The sequence below is a fragment of the Excalfactoria chinensis genome, chromosome 2, assembly GCF_039878825.1.
Source record: "Excalfactoria chinensis isolate bCotChi1 chromosome 2, bCotChi1.hap2, whole genome shotgun sequence".
In the NCBI taxonomy this organism is placed as follows: Eukaryota; Metazoa; Chordata; class Aves; order Galliformes; family Phasianidae; genus Excalfactoria; species Excalfactoria chinensis.
The window spans coordinates 117526327-117550196 of record NC_092826.1 but is presented as its reverse complement, the minus strand read 5'-3'; the positions used below and the strand labels follow the sequence as shown (position 1 = coordinate 117550196).

The 23870-nt window shown below is 38.1% G+C and overlaps 1 protein-coding gene across 5 annotated transcripts in view; it reads left to right on the top strand.

Moving 5' to 3' along the window:
- Positions 1-23870, top strand: part of ULK4 (unc-51 like kinase 4) — a 202287-nt gene that overhangs the window by 97768 nt on the left and 80649 nt on the right. For all 5 annotated transcript variants that reach the window (XR_011902735.1, XM_072327360.1, XM_072327362.1 and 2 more), the window contains one exon: positions 14227-14332. Coding sequence is in view for 4 of the 5 variants with exons in the window: in XM_072327360.1 (XP_072183461.1) it covers positions 14227-14332 (106 nt within the window). In the remaining variant the exon portion in view is untranslated. The remainder of the gene's footprint in view (positions 1-14226; positions 14333-23870) is intronic.

The following is a 23870-nucleotide window of genomic DNA, read 5'->3' as shown; positions in this document are numbered from 1 at the left end:
TGTGTGCTGCACATGTAAGAACCTGTAGCCAGTAGATGTGACCCTGATGAAATGCATCACCCACAACTTCATGGTACTCACATCTACTGTTGGTTCTCCATAAACACTCAGCAAGTGTCCATAAATGTCAATGGGTGCCATTTTTCTGCATGGAGGAATTCAGTTCTGCACCTTTGCTTTATATGCTCTTTCATGTCAGATGCAATTTTGTCAGACTGTCCCTCTGCTGCTATGTGGCACACAGCAACAACATGGAATACTGCCAGTATCTGCCTCTGATGTTGTGGTCCATTGTAATAACATAGGAGGTATTACTCTTGGAGCATCTCTCATATATATAAACTAATAAATAAATGTGTCATTTGTGTTAGAAATCTCAGCACTTTGCTCTCCATGCTGAATCGTGATATAAGAGAAGAAACGTGCCTGCTCACAGGAGATATGTAGTTGATTTTGAGCCCTGGAGAAGAGGAAGGGAGGGAGGAGGGTGATAATCATGTTCCAGTGTAACAGGGCAGCTCATTTGCAACTGCTGCATGCCCCAAGGCTGGCCAGAGTGCAGCTCTGCAGCCTTCCTTCCATCAGCACAGCCAGTTGCTTACTCACAGATGGCTCCAAGAGGCACCTTCAGACCTTGTGAGCAGGAGAGTGTGAGTGACACATCTTCCTAACACAGGATACTTTGCAAGTCTAGAATCTGGTGCATCTTTTGTGATTTAGAAACTGTGGGGAAAAATCCTGACCATCCCATAGACATTTTAAATGGATCATTTGGAATTTAAGCATTATCAATGAAGGCATTCACCCAAAGTGATTTGTTCCTATGTCTTCTTTTTTTTTCTTTTTGGTGTTAAAGCTACATTAAAGCAAAAGCTCACACCTTCCAGACTTTGTGCCTGTCGCTCTAATTAAGAGAAGCCTGGCGATTTACTGTTCCTGAAGCTGTCAAGGCAAAGAGAAAGCATGTAAAAAAATAGATACTGAAGGAAATCTGAGATCTTTACTTTACAGAACGGGAGTTATTGATGGTCTGGCTGAGATTTTACTGTGACATTAACACTCTTCTGCCAAATAACGGTGGTGTATCTCCTGCTCTCATCTGAATAAATATTGATGTAAGAACGTGGCAGTTGCTGACTGTACATTTATTGACCAACTGCATTTTGATGACTAATGTAATAAGTATCTGTGTGCTTCACAATAGCGCTTGCAAGGGAATATTGGATGTCTGTGAATGGCTTCTGGCTGGCAGAGGTTCCATTTTATGCTTTTGAACTCTGATCATTCACCTGGAAATTTGTCTGAGTTCAGTCATGTGTAATGCATTCCTTATGTTAGTGTCTTCTCAGAGAGTTCCTGTTGAGGGATGATAATTGGATTTTAGAGTGTCGATCTTCCCCAAAATAATACAATTTGAACCTTAAATATTCTGCTTTTTACTTTGTTTTTAATTAGTCAATTACTCAGTGGCTTATGTTACTTGATTGATAAATATACTTTGTGTTATGAAGTGTTTTTATAGGTAAGTTTGAAAATCACTGTTATGCTAAAATAGATCCATTGTCAAACATATGTAAAAAGATTAAACCTGCAATGATCCAGACTTAGTTTACCCACTGTAACTTCCTAATTATAACTGTAAACAGTAGCATAGTCTCAAGGAGTCAGCTGATATTTTTTCAACCTCCTTTTTTCCTTCTAGGTTTGTCTTTGAGTTCCCTTGTGCCCATTACAGGGTTCAATTCCTACCCCTTGCTTGAATTCAGCAAGCTGTCCTTTACTGTCCATATGGCTGCAGAAATTAAGACTGTGCCCTAGAATGGTTTCCTTTTTTTTTCCTTTTTTCTTTTACTTGGTTGCTTTCAAACTCCTGCCTACCAACTGAAACAATAATCTGTATGAACATCGTGGTGTTAAACATGGTGACTGACAGCTTATGCTCTGCATTCTGAGAAACTTACATTCATCTCTCTGGCAGCTGTGTAAGCTGTGCTTGGTGGATGACATTGCTTCTAATTTTCCGTTGCAATGTCAGGTGATTAGATATCAAGCTTGGAATTAAATTGTGTAAAAGGACAAAACATATTTCTCTGAGGTACTCTACTCATTTGAGTAAAGTAAGCAGCAAGCAAAGGGAGGTGCACAGAGGCTAGTAGTTCCTCTCATTGCTGTGGAGAGCTGAGGACTATTCTGCAGGCAGTCTATTATTTACATCAACTAAATATTGCAAAGTCCCACATTTGTTTGCCCTGCAAGAAGTTCTGGAGCAGGATTTACATTCAGGGCACGTAGCTATCTTTAGGGCTCACATCTGGATGGCACTGCAGGAGCATATTGCTGAAAGCAAACAGAGTAGTGGTTCTGATGGTAACAATGGAGTCTGAGAAAATGCTGGATGCCTGAATAAGATGCCATTAAAAAAGGGGGAGAGAGAGGGATGTCTAATGCAGTCCATTTAATGTAGAACTCTCCAGAGAGAGAAGTGGGGATTATTCCTGCTGCCCTCCTTATTAAAGACTGGTAGAGATGATGCTCGTTGGGTGAATGGCATCTCCGTAACAGGAGCTCTGTTACTCATGAATACATTTCTAATTATATCTTAATGATCTCAGCCACAAATAGGAAAACAAAAATCTTTGTCTCCCAGAGTGGTTACCTTATTGGCTGCAGGATTGGCAAGGCGTAGGTTATCCATCTCCTCGCACTAATCCCGGGGGACTTCATTGTGAGCAATGAGACTTGTTTATGATGGCGAATTAAATTGCTGTAAAAGGTTATTTCAACAGACAGTTGGGAAATCATAATAAAATAATTTAGTAAAAATGGGAGCTAGAGTATGCTTAATGAAACATGATTAGATTTAATTTTCTTGCTATTTCAATCATTAAAGGTACATTATCCTTTCTCAGACCTCATTTGGGCTCTTTGCCACAGACCCACTCTCAAAGTTGCATGTTCCATTAGGGTATGAAAATGGCTAATAACACCACTCTCCTTCTCTGCTTTTTTTTTTTTTTTTTTTTTTTTCTATTTTTTTCTATTTTTTTTTTTTATCTTAAAGTTTCATTTACCATTTTGTCTGATATATTTTAGCTCTTTTCCTCTTTCAGCCTTTAAGTTCCTCTCACATCTATTGTACACGTTTTTCAGTGAGAATAGCTGTTTGTGAGGGTAGTTGGAGTGAAATGAAGTAAAACACTAATGTCATAACCGTAATTACTTTTAAATGAAGTATGACTAATTAAAATTTAACTCTTTTGTTTATTACAAGCACCTAACAAAATCAATATATTAGTGAGCTCATATGAAACGTGTTTCTGTGCTATCTTACTGCAGTAGTGCAATTTGATATATATATATATTTTATATTCTTTCCTATTATAGTGCAGAGGGACATTGTGTGACATTGTATATGGGATAAAATTTCTGTCTGGCCCCTAGTGATAATAAAAGCAATTCCTGATGGTATTTTATGTCTCTCTCTTAGCATCAAAATGCTACTTTGATCTAAAAGCATCCAGCTCCTTTCAGGCTGTGAGCTCATATGGGAATAAAATTACCCTGTCTGTAGATAGCGTGGGCAGAGCAGTAGCATCTCCCTTGTGGGGAGCTGGTCCTGGTTCCGTGGTTTTCAAGACGTGAATGTGGTGTTGGAAGGAGGAGGTTGTAGGGTTATGTGTTTTGTGATATTATTCCAATTAGGATGTAGGTTTTTCTGATGAAATCACCTTGAGCTCAAGGTCAGATTTATGCACAAAATGTTAGGGATGCAGATAGTGGAGAGAGAGTTCGGTTAATGAGGAATGTCTCAGGGGAAGGGCTCAAGTGCAGACCCTTGTTCAGAACCACCCAGAGGGAATGGTTTGCAATGGATCTCTCAGGCTCAGAGAAAACATTTTCACAACCAGGCATGATGTTTTAATTGCGTCTCTCACCATCTCATACTGCAGTTGTGTTTATTAAATTTTTCTTCTTAGCACAGGCTTTTAGGCTTTCACTTATAATGTGGAGAAATAGAATCATAGAATGGCCTGAGTTGAAAAGGACCACAATGATCATCTGGTTTCAACCCCCCTGCTACGTGCAGGGTTGTCAACCACCAGACCAGGCTGCCCAGAGCCACATCCAGCCTGGCCTTGAATGCCTCCAGGGATGGGGCATCCACAGCCTCCTTGGGCAACCTGTTCCAGTGCGTCACCACCCTCTGTGTGAAACAAAAGGTCTTCAGTCTTGTACGCTTTGTATGAGACTGTGATCCACTGTGGGGTGCAGATACTGTGAGAAGTTAGGGAGTGTCTCAGTGTGGACACTGAGGTGTAAATGTGTTCTGAAATGCTGAACATCAGAGGAAATGGGAAGTCTGGCTCTGTTTTGAAATGTCACAGACTCTCACATGATACACGTGCAAATATCGCTAAACTCATTTCACTTGAGTGTTGTGCATCATAGTTAAAATAACTGACAAGAAAATGTGTGTATGTATGTACATATATGCATATATTATAAGCATTTTGTTTCTTTCTTTCTTGTAAAGCAACAGACGTCAATTCTCTCATAATCATTAAGTATTTGTTGACTACTGAAAAGAACAAAGTAGAGGGGCAAGAAAAGCTCACATTCCTTGGTGCGTGAAGAAACCATGTCTGCAGTGCCTTCTTAGTGTATCTATCTCCTGTATTTCCAGGAGTAACGTCCTGAACGATGACCAAAAGCAGGAAGGTTTGTGAGTGCAACCTGTGCTTGGAAGACAACGTGCTTTGATGACTGGAGTATCTCTGTATCATTACTAGAATTTGTTTTTGTAACCTGTACCAAATTTCAAACCTGGATACCTGAAGTTCATTTATTGAATCGATGCAGTAGGCACCTAAATAGATATTCACTGGAGTGAGTGGAGTGAGAATATGAAGAAAATTAAAATAAATCATTTGTAGATTGCCTTGGAAAGATGTGCAGATTAGAAGAGGAGTCCAACAAATTGTTTATAACAGTAATAATAAAAAGCAGAAGAACTTCCTCAGGGAAAAAACGAGGCTTGTTTTGAAGAGTTTCCTATTTGGCTGATGTTATTCATTCTTGAATCTTGTATGGGAGATTAAAAAATGGATCAAAAGGGAATAAGTTATGGGTAAGAACATATGTGGCAGCAAGAAGTTTACTTCCTTTTAAATCATGGCAGCTGATAGTGCTTTGCAAATGCTTTTAAGCAGAATTGTTATTACTTCCTTGTATTCTTGTAGATCTGAGTTAGGACCAGCTTTTAAACCCAAAGTTGTACCCTTACTCCTCTTTGAAGTGTAGCAATTGACTCAGAACCGGGTGAGAGTTTTTGGAAGTGATGCTTAGTTTATGTTGGGCTATACACAGAGTGCTATGATAGTACCAAGGAGCAGCAGCTGACTGTGTCGGGCTGTGAGAATATCTGTGCCACGAGTTTTGCAAACTGGTCAAGATTACCACCATGGGAGCAAGACTTAGGCAACAAAATTCACTGTGCTAGGCCCTATTTGTTTACTTAGCAAAGCTGTTTTTATTTTCTGCCTTTTCTTCCTAGGTGACTTTTAGTGCTTTATGTCTGTGAGTTATATATCATAGTAGCTGCTTTGTGGAAACGTGGATGTTGTCACTGGTTACTAAATGCAGATACCCTTTTAAGTTGATAAGAATAGTAATCTATTACCACGTATGTATACGATTATAAACTCTATGTTGAAAGTTGGATTTGATTATTATTTTTATCCTTGTTAACTATCATTTCTTTCTCTATTTAACTTTCTTCTCATCAGTTTCTGTTTAGAAGCTTTTTCACAGTCAGCATTACTAACGGACCACTGCTAGCTAAGGAAACAGTTGTTTTCAAATATCAATGAATTCCAGTGGCTGGACAGTATAACTTCTGTGGCTGAGGCTATAAATCCAGACTGCACCTTCCAGCTGTTCACAAGTGTGGCTCTTGTGTCTCTGATAGCAATGAGGTTTCTGGTCCCTGTGATCCCTGCAGTCTTTTAGCCGAGATTTCACAAATGATTTTTTTTGTAATCTGACACTGAGATGTCAAAAACACTTCATGTTGTCCTCAGTTTAAAGACACGTGTGCAGTGCACATGGGAGGGCTTTAATCAGAAGTTCCACTGTGGAACCGTGTATTACACACGGTTAGGACTAGTATAAATTCTAGTCTCGACTTCAAATTCTGAATCTTTGCTCTAGTACAATAATTCAAGTGGGTTCAGATTGTTGATTTTTCACTATCACCCCAGATCTTTTTCCTTAGGCTGCTTAGACACAACTTGGCGGATGATGATGATGATTCATCTTTGAGTTGAACAAGCACCAAATAGCACTGTGACACATGGGGTGTAAAAAGTATTTGTGTAACATATATACTGTTTACCAGCCTTAACTTGAGGTGGTTGAGAGTAGAGTTGATATACTGCAAATTTATGGAGGAAGAAAATCCAGAGTTTCCACAGAACCTTTCCCTGTATTTCACAGAGATACTGTAATACACACACAAAAAAATATTTTTAATTTCCTGGATTTATAAATATTTCATAATTTGATTACAGTGAAGATTTTCTAATGTTTATGGCCCTAAATTTGCTAATTCAAACACCCCAAACACTTACTTGATCTTACTGAAGCTTGTTTTCGCTGTTAAGTCTTCTGAAAACAATAGTGCTGAAATGGAGGAGATGCTGTAAACCTCCTGCAGTGTCAGCATGAAGGGAGAGGACTGATGATTTGAAAGGGAGTTGTTATAACTTATGTGTTGGGCCCTGGCAGAAGGTCGTCTTCCCTTGACTGTGGATATTAAAGAAAAGTCATGCCAAATAAAATCTCTCTGTGATACTTCTGTGGGGTATGTATGAATTTCGTTCTTCATTAAATAACTTTCTTGTTGAGAGTTGATGCTACACTATAATGATACAAGAAGCACCATGATGATAAGTAGTTGTTTAGCAATTTTCTACTGATGCTTAACCACTGTTCTATTAGATGTAGCTTTCATATACAGCTAGCAAACAGTTTATAATCTCTCTTGCTTTGTCTACATAGTACCATAGTGTGATTATAGCTTGCTCAGACCATAATTGCTTGTCTGTCTTAGCCCACAGCTAGAACATGAAAGAAATACACACTGTCCTGTGTGGTAATAGTGCTAGCAGCATTTCTTTTCAGTACTTCTGCCAGTCAGTTCACTGAGAAACATTGTTTGCCCTCACCTGTTTCCTTTCTGGTGGCTTGGTGCTTGGAAATTGGCTAACAGGAGGTGTGGTTTGCTGCTGTGAGAGTACCTTGAGAGGGAGGGGCTGGGAGCTGAGTTTGGTAGAACATTGGTGCATGCAGCATATATCCTTAGGGCTGAGCGAAGTACTGATTGCTCGTAGTTTGAATGCTAAACATGTTTGTTTTCTAAATACACCCCTCTATGAAAATGCAAAGCCCTGAGGAACAGGTGTCTAGGATTAAAAGGGCTGCCTTGAAAAGGTAGAGAAGAAGTCAGAATTTACCCAGAGTCTTTCAGACTAGATATTAAGATAACTCCTAAATTCAAAATTCTTACAGAAATGAAGAAATAATTATATTACAGAATCACAGAATTGCAGGGGTTAGAAGGGACTGCAAGAAGTAAGAGTCCAACACCCCTGCTTAAGTAGTTTCCCTACAATAGGTCACACAGGTAGGTGTCCAGGTGGGTCTTGAATATCTCCATAGGAGACTCCACAATCTCTCTGGGCAGCCTGTTCCAATGCTTCGTCACTGTTACCATACAGAAGTTCTTCTACATTTGTATGGAAGTTTTGGTGTTCAAGTTATAGGCTGCTGCACCTTGTCCTATCACTACACACCACCAAGATGGGCCTGTCCTCATCTGTTTGCCTCTCACTCCCCTTTAGATATTTATAAACATTAATAAGATCCCTTCTCAGTCTTCTTTTCCCCAGGTAATAAGATCGTCATCTCAGTAACAGAATATTCAGCAGATGTTTCCTTTCATTGGAACAGCTCCTTATTTTTTCAAGTTTAATGTGATTTGAATTAAAAAAATTATCAGTGTTTTCTCTTGCTTTTACTATGTAAGGGTGAATTTATGGAAAAAAATGTACTTTGAACTAAATAGTACTTAAAGAGCAGAAAGCATAAAACAAAGGGTAAAATAAAAACTTGCGTATGTAAATATACCTTTCCTGCTGTGATTGACATCTTCCCTCAACTAAACTAAGTTCATGTAGGAAAATGCATCCTTTCCACATTCAAACAGGTTCAACTTCTCTGTGTTACTTTGTCAGCCCGTGACTTCACACTCAACACCTTTTTCTACTGCACCGCTGAGTTTTAAGGTAGTCTGTGAATGTGAAGAGTGATATATTCAATTTGAGATTAAGAACAATGGGTATTTTCCCTTTTCTGCTTTTAAAGAAAAAGTCTACTTTTTTCTTCTTTTTTCCTTCTTTATTTTTTTTTTCCCAGTTGTTAAGGAAAATGTAGCTGGTATTTCAGCCTCGATCTTGCACACCTCCATGGGCGGTATAATCACAGAGTCATTTTCAATTTCTGTCTTGACTACTAATTTAGCAATGAGTTAGGTATAGAGAAGTGAGTGGGCTCCAGGGGAGAAAAGACAAGTGATCTGTTCCTTTAAAGCTAATGATGGATTAGGGGACTCAGAGGATAGGAGACCAATGTAGAAATCCATGGGGAGTCCAGTTTCAGCAGAGATTTGAAACATTTTCTGTGTCTGACACGAGTTTCTTATTTTAGTGCCCTATCCTATATTTCCTAATCAGGATTTGTCTCTTCTTGTAACTTAAATTAAAGATTCTATTCTGAACACTTCATAACTTTCCCAGTCAAAAATTTTAATATGATCCTTTGGATAAGTCTAATGAATCTGTGTTCTTCAAATTGATAACGTCGTTAACAAATTCCCCAAACTCATGTAAGCTTCTTGCCTTTGACAGCGTCAAGGAGGCTGTCATTTACATCAAAGCAAGGTCTGTGTGGAAAAGGAACATCAGTTGATTGGTATCTGTCTGTTTTCTGAAGTTGTTTGAGAAGTAACTTTGTATTGATGCTGAAAATGTAAGTCTGAGAAATGAATATTTTGAAATGAAAGCTTCTTGGTGTAAGGGCTTGTTGCAGCTCCCAAGTGAGTTTGCGGATCAAACATGTTGCTGAGACTTGAGAGTCTCCATGGCTTTTACAAATATAGGATACTAAATATGGCATTACTGCTTTGGTGGTGTCAGTTACTTTTAGAGGGATTCTTTGCTTCAAAGCATGAGCACTTCCAGAGTGCCAGGATCTTCCTTGATAGGAGAAAGTGTCATCCTCTAGAGTAGGATATCCATGTTGATTTTTTCTCCACACTCTTCAGAGCCAGTTTTTCTTTTAAAAGCTTTGTTCACAAACACTGTCTTTAATGCTTAGGAGGTTAATTGCTATAGTCCTTTCTAGATCATGAAGAAAATTATGTTCTTGTAGGAAATTCTGACTGAGTTTCTTTGATGTAAATAAGTTTGGCACTACTTGCAGAGAGGAATCTCAAACCCTCTCTGTTGATGGTCAAGAACTTTGCCATTGAGAACATGTTCTCCTTTCCCTTCATTTTTCAGAACCAGAAAGAGAAGCTTTAAGGTGTTGTGGATGCTCTGTAGGAAGAAGAAGGGCATGTAGTTTTGAGATTTTCTCTGCAGAGTTGCTTTTCACCTCATCTGTAAACGTGAATGTAGGATTGCATGGCTGGTTATTGTGTAGCAACAAAATTCATCCTGTGCCTTTGTCCAAAATATTAGGCTGAAGATTGTACATTAAATTTACTGAATCAGATCAGTAGTTTCTGTGCTCCCCTCCTGCACCCCCATCACAATTTGATTCAGTGAAAGTGATTAACAAACTTCAACACCATAGCTTTGTTATTGGTGTTCAAAACCAGGTTGGATGGGGCCCTAGGCAGACTGATCTGGTGCAGTTGGCAACCCTGCAGCAGGGAGGTTGGAACTTGATGATCCTTGAGGTCCCTTCCAATGTAGGCCATTCTATGATTCTGTGATTTCTTTTTTCTTTCTATTTTCTTTCTCTCCCTCTCTCTCTCTTTCTTTCTCTCTGTCTCTCTCTCTCCTTCTTTCTTTCTTTTAGTAAATGTAGTTAGGATGTGGTTCACTTCTGCAATTTTCACCTTTCAATGGGTTTCACGTATGAAAAATCAAACCTCCTCCTTGTTATGTCCTTTTTCTTCCTAACTCACATTCATGGCTCATATGTAGGCTTGGGAAAAAGAGTCCCTGTACAGTTAATCACTCAGATTACACTGAATGAACAGTGCTGCTGTGGAGCACTTACATTTAATTACATCATATCTGCAAAAGTAGCATTTAGAGCCTTTGTTTCTTTAGATTCTTAGTTGAATGAGTTGAAGGCATGTATGTGAAATCTCACAAATTGGTAACTTCTTACCACGATTGCTATCTGATCTTTTATCTAAAATATGATTAAAATACTGTAGTCTACCTACACTGCCATAATATACTAGAAGGAAGAGAAACGATAGCTTTAAGCTATAGTATCTTAGTTTCATACTCCCACCTTGCTAATTCATACCCTCTTACTGAACTGGCTTTAAAAAATACTTCAACTTATGTCTTTTGTTAACATACAACCCTTCAAAATGAGAATGAAAAGTTTAATGGCCTAAACGCAGCACAGTCCCATTTGAAAAGCCTGATTTATCTTCTGTGGTTCTTTTTTTATACTAGTATTTCCTTGTTATGCCCTTGATATTTTATAGCTGTCCTTTTTAAGCACTGAAGCAATTAGTTTTGAGAAGGCTGATTCTTCAGGGTCCAGTGCTTTCCTGCCTTTCATTTGCCGAAGCTGTACATTTTAATGAAGTTGTTTCATCTGTGTTGCCAAACACTAGAATTTCGCTGCTTCAATTCTAATTATCTTTGCTGGCAAATGCTATGTTTTATTAAAGCTGTCAAGTGCTCTGTTCATTAAATATCCAGCCTGTGGTGCTGTGCACATAAATTAGATCAGCTTTGCTCCTTGATAGATTATAAAGAAGTTACGTTTTTTTTATAGACCTTTAAAAACTACTCTAGCAGCAACCAGAATATGACTTAGGTAAGTAAAGTATACCTGTAGCTTCTTGAAACCCAGCATCTTGTCTCAATTTATCTGTGATACATACTTGAAAACTCTAGTATTCCAGCTGAGTACACTTCTTATAAGATTATTTTATTCATTAAGAGACTGTTTTGCTTCCACAGTATACATTTACGTCTTGAATGCTAGTCTGTATGTATTTAGGGTAATGTAGATTTTTGTTGTGTATGTTTTAGTACAAGTAACAACTTCACTGTCAGTCTTTCACTAGGGAGTTGTGTAGTGTAATCTTCACTAAAAGCAAAGTTGGCTTCATTTTAACATGAGTAACCTGGTAAATGCAAAAGATTGCTATCGCAAACAACTACCAACTTTATTCTTATGATCACATATTTCAAAGGGAAATTCTACTAGAAAATGTTTAATTCAAGAATATATGAAGCAGTAGCAAATTCTTGCAATGAAAATATGAGTCATCTCTTATTTTGGCACATCTAGAGTATTTTGTTTTTATTAATTCCATATTTTCAATGTATGTGTGTATAATTGGGTTGAATAACACATTGTCATTTAATTACTGTTTTTGTTGTATTTATGGAAGGTATTGTGTTCTGAATGTTCTTTTTGAGAGTTAAGAGGATACTGTGATGATAGATTAACAGGTGAATACGTTGGTCTTTGCAATAAATGTTTTTCTTACCTTTCAGCTATCTGTAAGCAATAAGCTCAAATTTATTTTTAGTATTATTTCTTTATGGTATCTCTTCTCTATTTTCCTGCTTTATCTTCTGAAGAATGTGGTGTTTATGCTTTCCAACATAGCTTTCAAATATATCTGGCTGTATTTAAAACATTCATAGGAATATAGGGGTCATTAATGACGTCTCTAAATGCTATGTTAAGTGAACAGAACTTTGGAGATCCTGGATATATTCTTCTAGTGTTTGGTAGGAAACTGCACTCTTATCATTTGCCATGATAACACTTTGAAGAGCTCTAGTAGAAAGAGAAAATTCTTAGGGCCTTAAGTTGAATAGGAGGCTGGGAATGCTTATATATTTCTTCATCCTTTAATACAGTATGCCTTATCATGTATGTTTCATGGTATTTATAGTAAATAATTGCATTTAATTTTGGTTTCTGAGTGCAGCAGCAGAAATTAATTCCCTCAAAGCAAATGTCTGAGCCTCTGCCTATAAAAAAATCCTTCGACTGATAAATGTTTAAAGGAAAGCATTGGTTTTTCACATAGCTTGACCCTTTATACCATTGTAACAGTACTTTTTGAAGAGGCACTGAGTACACACTTTACAGTATCCTAAATTTCACTAGGCTGGGAAAGAAATTAAACTCAGAAGATTCTTGTTTAAACATTTCTTATGGCCACAGGTAGGGATTTGGGTAGCATGGCTTCTTATAAATGCAGTGCTGTTGCTTAGTCATGAACCTATGTAGAAAGTGGCTTATAAAACTACGGATGTCATTCATTAGTTGACTTGGAGTGAAATCTTGGAAGAATAGTAAAACGTGTTGCTTGTGATTGCTGCTGGCTGGCAGTCAGTCAGGCTAATTCTGCAGAAGCTGTGGCACTTAGATGATCAATAAAATTTTCCCAAAGTAGGATAAATTTCTGCTGTGTTCAAGAATATATCTCAGACAGAAGGCCATAAGTACCTGAGCAGAGAGCTGCAGAAGATAAACATCCTGGTCACTGGCATTCATCTTCTAAGGAAACTTTCAGGGAGGAGGTTTGTTCAACTGTACTCGAGGACTGAAGTCGCTTTTGTCATCAGAGATACTTCACTGAACTTTAGACCAATAATCTTCTGTCTTGTTCAACTTCAAATTTGAGCTTTTTTTCAAGGGACTACTTTCAGGATATGGCTCAGAAGATACAGCATGTTCTGTGGCAGTGAAGTAATCAAGTAATGTCAGTATGTTAGAGATTTGATTGGGCAGGGGAGCCTGGATGTGAAGATTCGTGTAAAAAAAAAAGCTGCAATATGTGAAATAGAACTTTTTATTAATGTTGTTTTCACTTTGGATGTATACTTCTATTAGGATGTTAGTCTGAAAAATTTCCTGAGCCTCCTGGGGAGATTTTAAATGCATTCAGGTTGATATTTATATCTAGACTCAGATTTGGAAGAGCTTGTCCTATTTTGGATATTTGGAAGCGATGTGAGTTATTACTGTGCCTAGTATGAGTAAATAAATGCTTTGTTCTCACTGTCTCATCCACTCCTTTCAAGCTAAGCATGTAGGTGTGTTACGTACAGCAACAGCAAAAGAGTCATAGAATTGTAGAATCTTTTGAGTTGGAAGAAACCCTTAAAGGCCATCTAGTCCAACACCTCTACAGTGAACAGGGGAACCGACAGCAAGATCAGGGTGCTCACAGCCCCATCCAGCCTGACCTTGAATCTCTTAAGGGATGGGGCTTCCACCACCTCTCCGGGCAACTGTGCCAGTGCATCACCACCCTTATTGTAAATAAAAGCCTTCTTACTTATGTCCAGCCTAAATCTGCCCTTTTCATTTGAAATTTATTTAGCGATCCTGAGAGCTTGCTTGCTATTTGTGTAGTCTTGGAATTATATCACTGAAGCAATTTTCAAGCATAAGAAAGACATGATGGGAGTGATGTAAGTAGTTATAGAAAAAGACACCTGGTGTGTATTATGGAATTAATGTTATACATTTGACAGTGTACAAAAAGTTACAAAAGTAAGTTTTATGGCTTATTCTCAGTTATGAAGCTGAAACTGATGAGTAAAATTAATACTATTACTAAAAGAAATATTGTATAAAGGGAAATGTTCTGAATATGTAGAGATTAGAGACTGATAAGACTCAGTAGTGTTTTAAAAAGTCCTGACATTTTACACCTAACTCTGAATTCTTCTGATTAAAAGGAAAGGGGAAAAAGTTTTGGCTGAAATTTTTTATATTTGGCTGCAAGAAGTTGATATTTTTAAGTTTTCTGGTATTTAAACATTGAAACTCAAGGGACTGAGAGAGAAATGCTTTTGTGTTACTTCATTTTTGGAAGGAAGTAGTCTTTTACTAACCTTTCAGAATAAATACTAGATATTTTTTATTTTTTAATCGCAGGAACACCAAGACAACATACTAGGGAACACGATGCAAACTGCAGTTGCCTTACTGAATAACGTGGTCGCTAACAAAAGCACAAATATGATGTTACTCTTTGCAGAAGGTATGTCTTCTTTACCTTTATAGTTATTCTACTTCATACATGTTTCCTAGTCTGTTGTGTTTTCTCACACTGCATGAGATTTTTGGCCTGTATATATTTATCTTCTATAGCGACTGTTTAATAATCACTTTGTAACTGGTTGATAGCACACCCCACTTCATCTACCTCACTTACCAGTTTTGGCTGGAAGTTTAACTTCCAGAAAGCTGTTCCTCAGAGCGTGGTTATAAAATAATTACTGACTTAAAGTTTCACTTTACCTATGAAGATTGGCTTTGGAAAGGAGTGACCTAGATAACTATAGCAACGCAGAATGCAGGCATGGATTCTGCAAGTCCTTAATTTTCCCACTGTTCAAAACTGTGAGAAGTTGTTAAATAATAATTCTGGATGTCTCAAAAAAAAAAAACAGCAGGCTAGTGCTCCAGTCCAGCTGTGAGGACCGATGGGATGGAGACAAAACTAACTCTGCAGCCTTGTTTGACAAACCATTCTACATCTCATTTTCACTGTATTTTATTTTTGAAAATGCCTTTTATTTACAGCTTGGTTCTGGTTTACAAAATGAAGAGAAAGATCGTACTGTTGGAAGTCTGTGTAACTTTACTTCTACTTGTAGTTAACAAGTAACTGACAGCCAGCAGTACAGATCTATAATGGCAGTTGCACAAAATAAATCAAGGACTGATGTGATGCTACTGGCAAAGAATATATGGAATATATGGAATACTCCAGAATGAAATTTGGGTAGCTAGGCAAAGAAACAACTAAATCTCTTCTGAGTTGAGAGGAAACCTTTTAGAAGTCTACAAAAAGACTGAGGAAATCAGGGGACAAGAGGGGGGATGTCACTTCCTTAGAGTTCAGATCAGACAAGGAACCAAATGAAAACGTAACCAGTGGTTTATGTATTAACACTGATATTGCCATGCAGATTTGAAGATTTGAATCTGCATTAAAAACTCTTAAAAAAATAACAAGAATTTGAACACACACCAGCATATAAATTTGTGAAGAACTGCAGTAGTGGTTGTGTCCTCAATTTCATCATTGCCTCAGCAGATGAAGCACTCATTTAGAAAGTAAGAGATCTGGGTTCCTGTTTCTTTTTGCCCTGAAGGGCAGAGTTCCAGCAGAAACTTGACATTGTAGCTAATAAAGTTTTCCTTCCTTCTGTTTGAAACAGATCCACTCCAGATTTAGTTGTGTGAGAATCATATGCCAGAAGAAAAGGGAAATGTAAACAAGTTAGAGAGGGATGGTTTGTAGGGTTATGGTGTTTTGGTTGTTTCTCAGCAAATTGCCTATCATCCTTGAAACCACTGAAAGCTTATAGGGGGTTAGATGTAAGTGTTGCTTTTGCTTCCTCTGGGCACATGTACTGTGCATTGGGCTGGCACTGATCTGATTCTAAGCTAGCAGATCTGAGCTGCATCAGGATACATTCTTTAAGCTGCACAATGATAAAGAAAAGTTATCTCAGGCCCTACAAGCACTGTAACCACATAACTGGCATATCTTACTCAAAGTGATATGCTCTGCAATTCTGCGTGGCAAATTATGTGCAAAACTATTCAACAGCATAGCAAAACTGACACCATTTCCTAAATTTCACTTTACTGCCTTACAGAGCAAACTCCCATGTTCTTTTTTCTGCTGCTGTTAGTATGTCAGTGCTCTCTCATGTCTTATCTGCTCCAAAAATAAAATGCATCCCTTTTATCATGATAATTGCCATATGAAGGCAGTGGACTCAAAACATTATTGAAGTCTTTCATCTTTTCCTTGTGCTATGTCAAAAAAAATTCAGTAATGTGTTCAGACTATTAGTGATTGGACAACACAAACTTGAGTCACTGAACTTCAGCATACTAGGTAAAACAGCACAGAAGCCAAAAATAATCTGTTTAAAGTAAAATATCCCTGTCTTCTCCCATCCCTTTTCCTATTGGGCTGTTCTTCAGAGTACTGAAAACCTGTATTTCAGTCATTGCTTTATTGATTAAGGGCATAATTGTCAAGGGAAGAACTTCTGAAATTTGGCTAGAATGCTTGGTAAGAATGTTATGAAGCTATTGATTTCACTGCTGTAGACTGTAAGACATTTTTTGAATGGAACTGGAAGAAATATTCTTCTGCCTAAACTGAAAGGCTTTTTGTAGCTATATTTGCCAACTAAATATGTACAAGAACATATTCACTACATATACTTCACTACAAGAAAATACCTTAAACATCCTCTACCACCATCTTTGGTGTTCAACTTCATCATTTTTGAATGATTTGAGAGTGAGGGAAAAGAGCACAAGCTAATAAAATGGGCATTAAGATCTCTCTTGTAGAGGATCTTGGGGACCAAATGAAAAAGTTGAATATGAGTCAGCAGGTGCCTTTGCAGCAATGAAAGCAAATCTGGATTGCCACAGGAAATGATAACTGGAAAGTTGAGGGAAGTTATTATTATTCTATGTTCTTTACTTGTGGAATCGTATCTGGAATACTGCATTCTTTTTTATGCTTCAAAATACAGGATAGTGTGAAACAAGAGCCAAATCCAGGGAAGAGCCACCAGGACATCTGGGAGGGTTGAGCACACAGTGTGTGTATTTCCAGCATCTGTCTGCAGTATGATCTGAAGTTATTCCTTCCCAAGTACAGAACTATGTATTTGCCTTTAATGAACTGTAAGAGGTTTCTATCAGTCTGTTTCTTGAGCTTTTTGGCTTTCTGAGCTCTTTCTGAATGTTGGTCCAACCCTTCAATGCATCAACCTCTTGCCTCGTTTTGATGACTTGTGCAAACTTGCTGAAGGTGCATGTTATTCCTTCGCATTAGCACTCTTTGTTCAGGCTGTTAATTAAGGCAGTCAACATTCATGAGCTATTCTTCTATAAAAAAGAAATGGTGAATTGTGTCAGTTTCCCTTATTTCACCTTTGCAGTATGTTCATCAACTCTTGAGTATATGGAGCTTTAGAAACTAAAAACTCTAAATACACGCTGAACATTGTTAGGAGCTCAGGTTAAGGGGCAAGTCCTGCCAAGCTTTAGTTTTCTACAGTCTGGACACTAGCAATGAGGATTTCTTTCCAATTCTTTGTTTGCCTTTCTTCAGCTGCCAAGAAAACAGTATTTTCTGCAGACACCTTTCAGAGATAAGTTACTATTTCTTTTTGTGCCTCTTAGTCTTTGTAGCTCTCTTCCACTCAAAGGAGCAAGGTCAGGTGACAGTGATTTTTCCTTCTCTCAAGAGTGGGCAGTCTAGCATTAACTTATCTCTCCCCCGAATTATGTCTTCATGTAGTGGTTAATGTAATACATATAATAATGTCTAAAGGTGAAAAGGACAATAATATATGCAGCTGAAGTTGCAAAGGGAATTTAAAATGGGCTCTGCTGTATTATCAGCCATTAAACATTTGTTCTGTTAGCATTAACAACAATTTCTACTTAACAATCAGAGGGGAATTATATGATTCAGTTTAATTACTGAGAGTGGAAGTCAGTAAATAGACTAGGATTAGTATATGGTCTCTTGTGAAAAGTTGGAATAAGATGCTAAAAAATGAAGACAATACCAGTCATTTTTAGTGTGATCTTCTAAGAATGTGAAACTTACCCTTTTCCCTTTGTCTACAAGTCTCTTTCTTTTCTCCCTTTTCCCATCCTTTGAAATCATTGGACAATTTTAAGCTACTTTGATATATACAGTTTTCATGTGCCTTCTGTAATAATCACCAGAAAAGAGAGAGATCCAAGTTAGTGCCATAGCTTGAGGGAAGGTAATAGCGTGGGCTTATCTGTTATCTGTTCCTGGCTAACCTACAGCAAACAAAGCAATGTGATGCATGGCATGTGAAACAATAAAAATGTACTTGCACATTTGGAGAAAGAAAGGAGTTCTAATTCCCCACGTTCCTAAGCTAGAAAATCGAAAATATGTGAAATGTACAACCTGCTTTCTTGGCCAATACCTATGGAAATTAGGTTGTAAAAAAATACCAAGGATTTCATTACATCCTCGGTTTCCTAAGGTAAAATCTAAAGAAAGTGGCTATGAGAAAGCCTAATTTTAAAACAGTATTATTTCTTTTTTAGTTTGTAACAACTAAATTCAACAGTGTGTTGTTGGTCAGTGGTTGAGGAAGGAAGCTGTGCAGTGATGCTACGGGATCAGTGAGTGTGTGGAACTCACTCCCGCTATAGCACATCCTCGTAGTTAGGTGATGTAAGGCAGAGCAGTACCAAGGCTTTAGAAATAAGGAATGGGAGTCATCACTGGGGAAGATGGCAAGTTACTGCTGTGCAGATAGGCAGACAAACAAGATGCAGATCTGTAGGAAATGAGATATTGGAACATACTGGAACATACTCAAAGTCAAGGAAACTAACCATTCCAATGTTTGTATCAGTAGCATTTGCTTGTAGGCAGACTTTAGACATGGTATTTTAGAATGTAGAAATGTTTCAAATGCTTCAACTGCTTTATCAAGATCCAGCTTTTTTCAGTATGTGTAGAAGTAATTCCAAGTAATTTTGTCTTCAGGAAGGGTTTCCACTGTAACTAAAAGGTTATCTCATAAATTGTTTGCATCCCAGTATTACTTAACAGTGAGTTTACATTTTTTTTTAGGGCTTTTTGGAATCTCATTATATTCTGTAAGATGTTTATAAATATGTTTTCATAATAGTCTTATAAGGAGATTATGTGTGTGTGAAAGTTCAGCCCAAACAAGTTGAACTGAGTGACCTTTTCCAGGCTTTAAATTCTGTGTTTGGCACCTGCTGTGAAACAACCATCACTAGCAAAGTAAGCAGAGAACTTGTGTCTGGATGTTTGAAAACAGTTTCTATTATATAGTACAGCAAATGCTAAGCTTTATTCCTTAAGTATTAATGCTATTGAATCTCGGGAATGAAAGTAAAAATGAAACTGTGCATTTTGACACCTGGAACAACAAAACATATTTAGAAAGCATGGTAAGTGCTTGATACAGGGACAAATATTAAAAAGGAAAAAATCTGCAATTAAACTTTGTATTCGAATCATCATAATTCATTTGATCATCGTGAAAGAAAGAGATCAGCTTTCATGGGTGAAGTATCCTTTGACAACTTGTGGTTCACTGCTCTGACTTCTAGTCAAATGTCAGGAGATTGATTAGATTTCAAGTGTCTTTGTGTGTTGTATTTTTGAAGTCTGTTAAATATTGCATATCCAAAAAGTAGCACTTGTGAGAACAGCATCTAACTTCTTTTTTTTGTTGAAGGGGAAACAAACACAAATTTTTACCTTAGTGACAGGTAAATAACAATGAATTCTGAGCTCCGTAAGTAGAACCCGAAGTTTTCAAACAAGATCTCTAGAGGATATGTTTCTACCTTTAATGTCCTTTAAATTACCTTACCTTTAATGTCCTTTAAATTACCCTATAGGTAATTGCATTTCAGCTTCAGTTTATTAATAATCTGCTGCCCATAGTATGTTTCTTAACAGCAGCTTTGAACTTCTTTGTAATATCTTCTGAGTTTCTAGCCAGCTCATTCCCACATGCTAAATTGTCAGTATTCAATTAGACAGTATGCTGCAGGAACTTAACAACTCAGATCTTTCACTAACATGATCAGAGGACTGGACCACCTCTCCTATGAAGAAAGGTTGAGGGAACTGAGCTTATTTAACTTGGAGAAGAGAAGACTTGGGCAGACTTCATCACGGCCTTCCAGTACTTGAAGGGAGTACAGGAAGGGGAATGGCTGTTTACGAGGGTGGATAGTGATAGGACAAGGGGGAATGGTTTTAAACTGAGACAGGGGAGGTTTAGGTGAGATATTAGGAGGAAGTTTTTCACTCAGAGGGTGGTGACGCACTGGAACAGGTTGCCCAAGGAGGTTGTGGATGCCCCATCCTGGGAGGCATTCAAGGCCAGGCTGGATGTGGCTCTGGGCAGCCTGGTCTGCTGGTTGACAACTCTGCATGTAGCAGGGGGTTGAAACCAGATGATCACTGTGGTCCTTTTGAACCCAGGCCATTCTATCATTGCGTGATTATCCCTGCCATACTCATCTGTACAGCAGTAGTTTGAACTACTGTGAAGCACTGAGAAAGTGTTGAGAAGATGTGTGCAGTTTTGATTTTAGGAAGATAGGTGAATTGTTGGAGTGGCTGGCTTCAAAGTTTCAGGTTTTCCTTCCAAGATGGTATTTTCTCTCAACTGACTCTAAGACCATGGTCAAAGAAAGGATTGTGGGTTTCTCTTACAGTGGAAGTCTGCTTAGAAAGGAAAGGTGATAGTCACAGAAACCTATAAAATGCATTACTTAAACAAATCTGTGCTTAGAACAAACAAATGGACTTGTTCTGTGCAAAAAACAAGCACACCTTTACACCAGTTCTGAAGCCACTTGCTCATCTTCCTTGCCTTGCAAAGAACAAATCCCTGCCTGTAGATACAGGGTGTTCAAAGTAGTAGGTAAAATGACTGGGCTATTTTTACTGTATTGCTTTTATACTAAATGAACATGACTATATGGATTATTTTTAGTTTATTTAGTCATTAACAGAGCTTCTACTAAAAGTGCAAGTCCTTATTGTCAAGAGTCTTTCTTATGACTTATTTCTAGAAAACAGAAGTTTCCTAAAGAACTTGTGCAACTTGCAGTATAGGAATTTTTGTTCACTGTGTGAATATAGAAAACTTCTTTTATTTTTATTTTTTTTTACTAAAAGTACTTTTTGTTTGCTTATTGTACAGTGTCCTGAGTAAATGCATAGGTCAGATCATTTAGGCATTCAAGGAGACATTCAAGGCCAGACTGAACCAGGCTCTGAACACCTGATGTAGCTGCGGATGTCCCTGTTCATTGCAGGGGAGTTGGACTAGATGATCTTCAGGGGTCCCTTCCAACTCTGAGGATTCTAGGATTCTGTGATTACCTTCAGGATACTGTGATTCTAGATGGAGTGGCAGGGAAAAAATGTTAGGGAAATCAATGAGAGTAAGAACACAGAAATAGTTTTTCTGTATTTAATCAACATCTAGGAAAAAAACTGCTCTCACTTCAAGAAATGAATTTGAAGTACAGAAAATAAATGTGGATAGACTGTCTCACCCTGTTGGAGTAGTTGTAGATGTTGCTGCCAGGAAAGTGCTGCAGTTGGGAGCTAAATACAGCTCACAGCCCTTGCCATGCAGGATGTAAGCCTTACACAGCTCTCTGCCAGCACTACTGTTACTGTTTTGTCTCTTGAGCAGAGAGATGTGACTATGAGCATCAAAAGGTAATAGTCATGTGTCACTACATTTGTTTGAGTTACAGCTTATATGAGAATCTGTAGTGGTTGAGCCTGAAAAAGTCTATTCTATTATATTATGAAATTCAGAATGTTTTTAACAGTACTGACATGTTTTTCTGACCCTAAATGACAGTCAGTCGGGTGCAAATGTATAACACCACATCGTTAAACTTAGAAGTTTGGTATCATAAAAGATAACTGGAAATCATGTCAAAATAGCATGGTAGTAGCAGGGTCTTTGAGGAGTAAAATAACCTGTGTCTTCCTGTGATATTCAACAATACAGCTATTTGAAAAGGATGAAAATAGCAACTGTAATCGCAGTGAGAAACAGTTATGCCACTGAAGCAGAACCAAGCCTGTTGTTGAGAGTCGTACCCATAATGCGCAAAATGTCACAGCACGCTTGCTAAGACTTCAAAGGATAAAATAAGTTAATAGAAGTTCAGCAGGTTGTTGCTGGTGCTGCTCTGTAAAAGAGAACTGTCCTTCTCTGTGCTGGTATTGTCCCCACAGTCAGACACACAGACCATCCTGCAGCATGGCTGACTGAAACTGCCTGGAGTACCTCATGTTGACACCTAATTATGGAAGTGGAAAGGCCTGGTAACAAAAAGATGTTCAAAATGTTCTAAATCCACAGTTTTTTAGTCTAAGAGGCACATGTAAAAATTTAATAACACAGCTGATCAGCTTAGTTTATTGGTGGGAAGTTAGTTCAATTCATAAAGCAACTTCAACACTTCAGCTTTCTACATATGTGTATGTATGTGTGCCAGCTGTAATAGAAATTTCTCATACTTCTCAGATTCCTAGATAAAATAAGGCGTAAGTGATTACTGTGACTGGTGATATTTGGAAACAGAAAACTGGAAAGTGATTCTTCTGAATGTTAAGATGTCATTGATTTTGCTTCTGAGGATGTGGTTATCCGAAGGTTGCCTGTTGAAAATCTCTGGATTGCAAAAAAAATGAAAACAAAACTCCTTAAAGCCTGAGCACTTTTTCACCCGCTTAGCCACATAAATGATGGGGTTTGCTCTCCTCTAGAGGTTATCTTCTTTGCATTTGTTCTAGATGCTACTTTTCCTGGTGTCTGATTTAGGCGGTATCATTAGACATCCATGCCAGTACTCTCGTGAAGTGCAACCCAAATCATATATTAGAACTAGTGGGTTTAATCAGCTTGAGAGACAGTAAGTAACTAGGTAGAACTGTAGCTGTCATATTAGCTGCAAGTTTAATATTGATTACACAAACAAAGTTGTTACAGATAATAAATGAAAATCTAATTATGTTGGTATCCCCATGTAGCTTTCCAGATATAAATAGTGAGCTAAAAGATGGTATTAAGAGATGAAATTGTGTATGTAGGCATATATTTGTAAAGAGACCCTGCTGGAATATAGTCACTGTACCATAGATTGTAGAGATATCATTTATTTTATGTTCTACCATTCATATTGCTTTATTGTCTCAGTATGAAAGCACTACATCACTGCCATTTTGAGGTAAGTGTGAAGTTGGAAAGGTACAAAGTACTGTACACAAAATTAAACTACATCAATCATTACTCTGTCATGGGGTAATGGTTGTCTTCGGATGCAGTTATTTGATCCTACTGAAATAAGTTCATTTTTTCAGTTGCTATAAAAGAAGCACCGTTTGAAACAGGGTTGATCTATTCAGTGCACAGATGGTCTTTGAATTGTGTGTGATGCAGTCAACACACCTGGGGAAGACAATACCATCAAGAGGGACCAAGACAGGCTGGGGCTGTGGACCAAGGGGAGCCTCATGAGGTTCAACACATCAAAGTGCAAGGTCTTGCACCTGGGTTGTAGCAGTCCCCACTGTCAGTACAAATTGGGGGATATAAGAATGGAGCAAAATCCTTCCTAAAAGGACCTGGGGGTACTGGTGGATGGTAAGCTGGACATGAGCCAGCAATGTGCTCTCATAGCCCAGAAAGCCAACCAGATCCTGGGCTGCAGCAACAGAAGCATGGCCAGCAGGGTAAGGGAGGGGATCCTGCCCCTCTACTCTGCACTGATGAGGCCTCACCTGGAGTACTGCATCCAGATGTGGAGTCCTCAGAAGAGGAGAGACATGGACTGGTTGGAGTGTGTCCAGAGGAGGGCCACAAAAATGATCCAAGGGATGGAACATCTCTCCTATGAGGAAAGGCTGAAGAGTTGGGTGGGCTGTTCAGCCTGGAGAAGGCTCTAGGGAAACCTAAGTG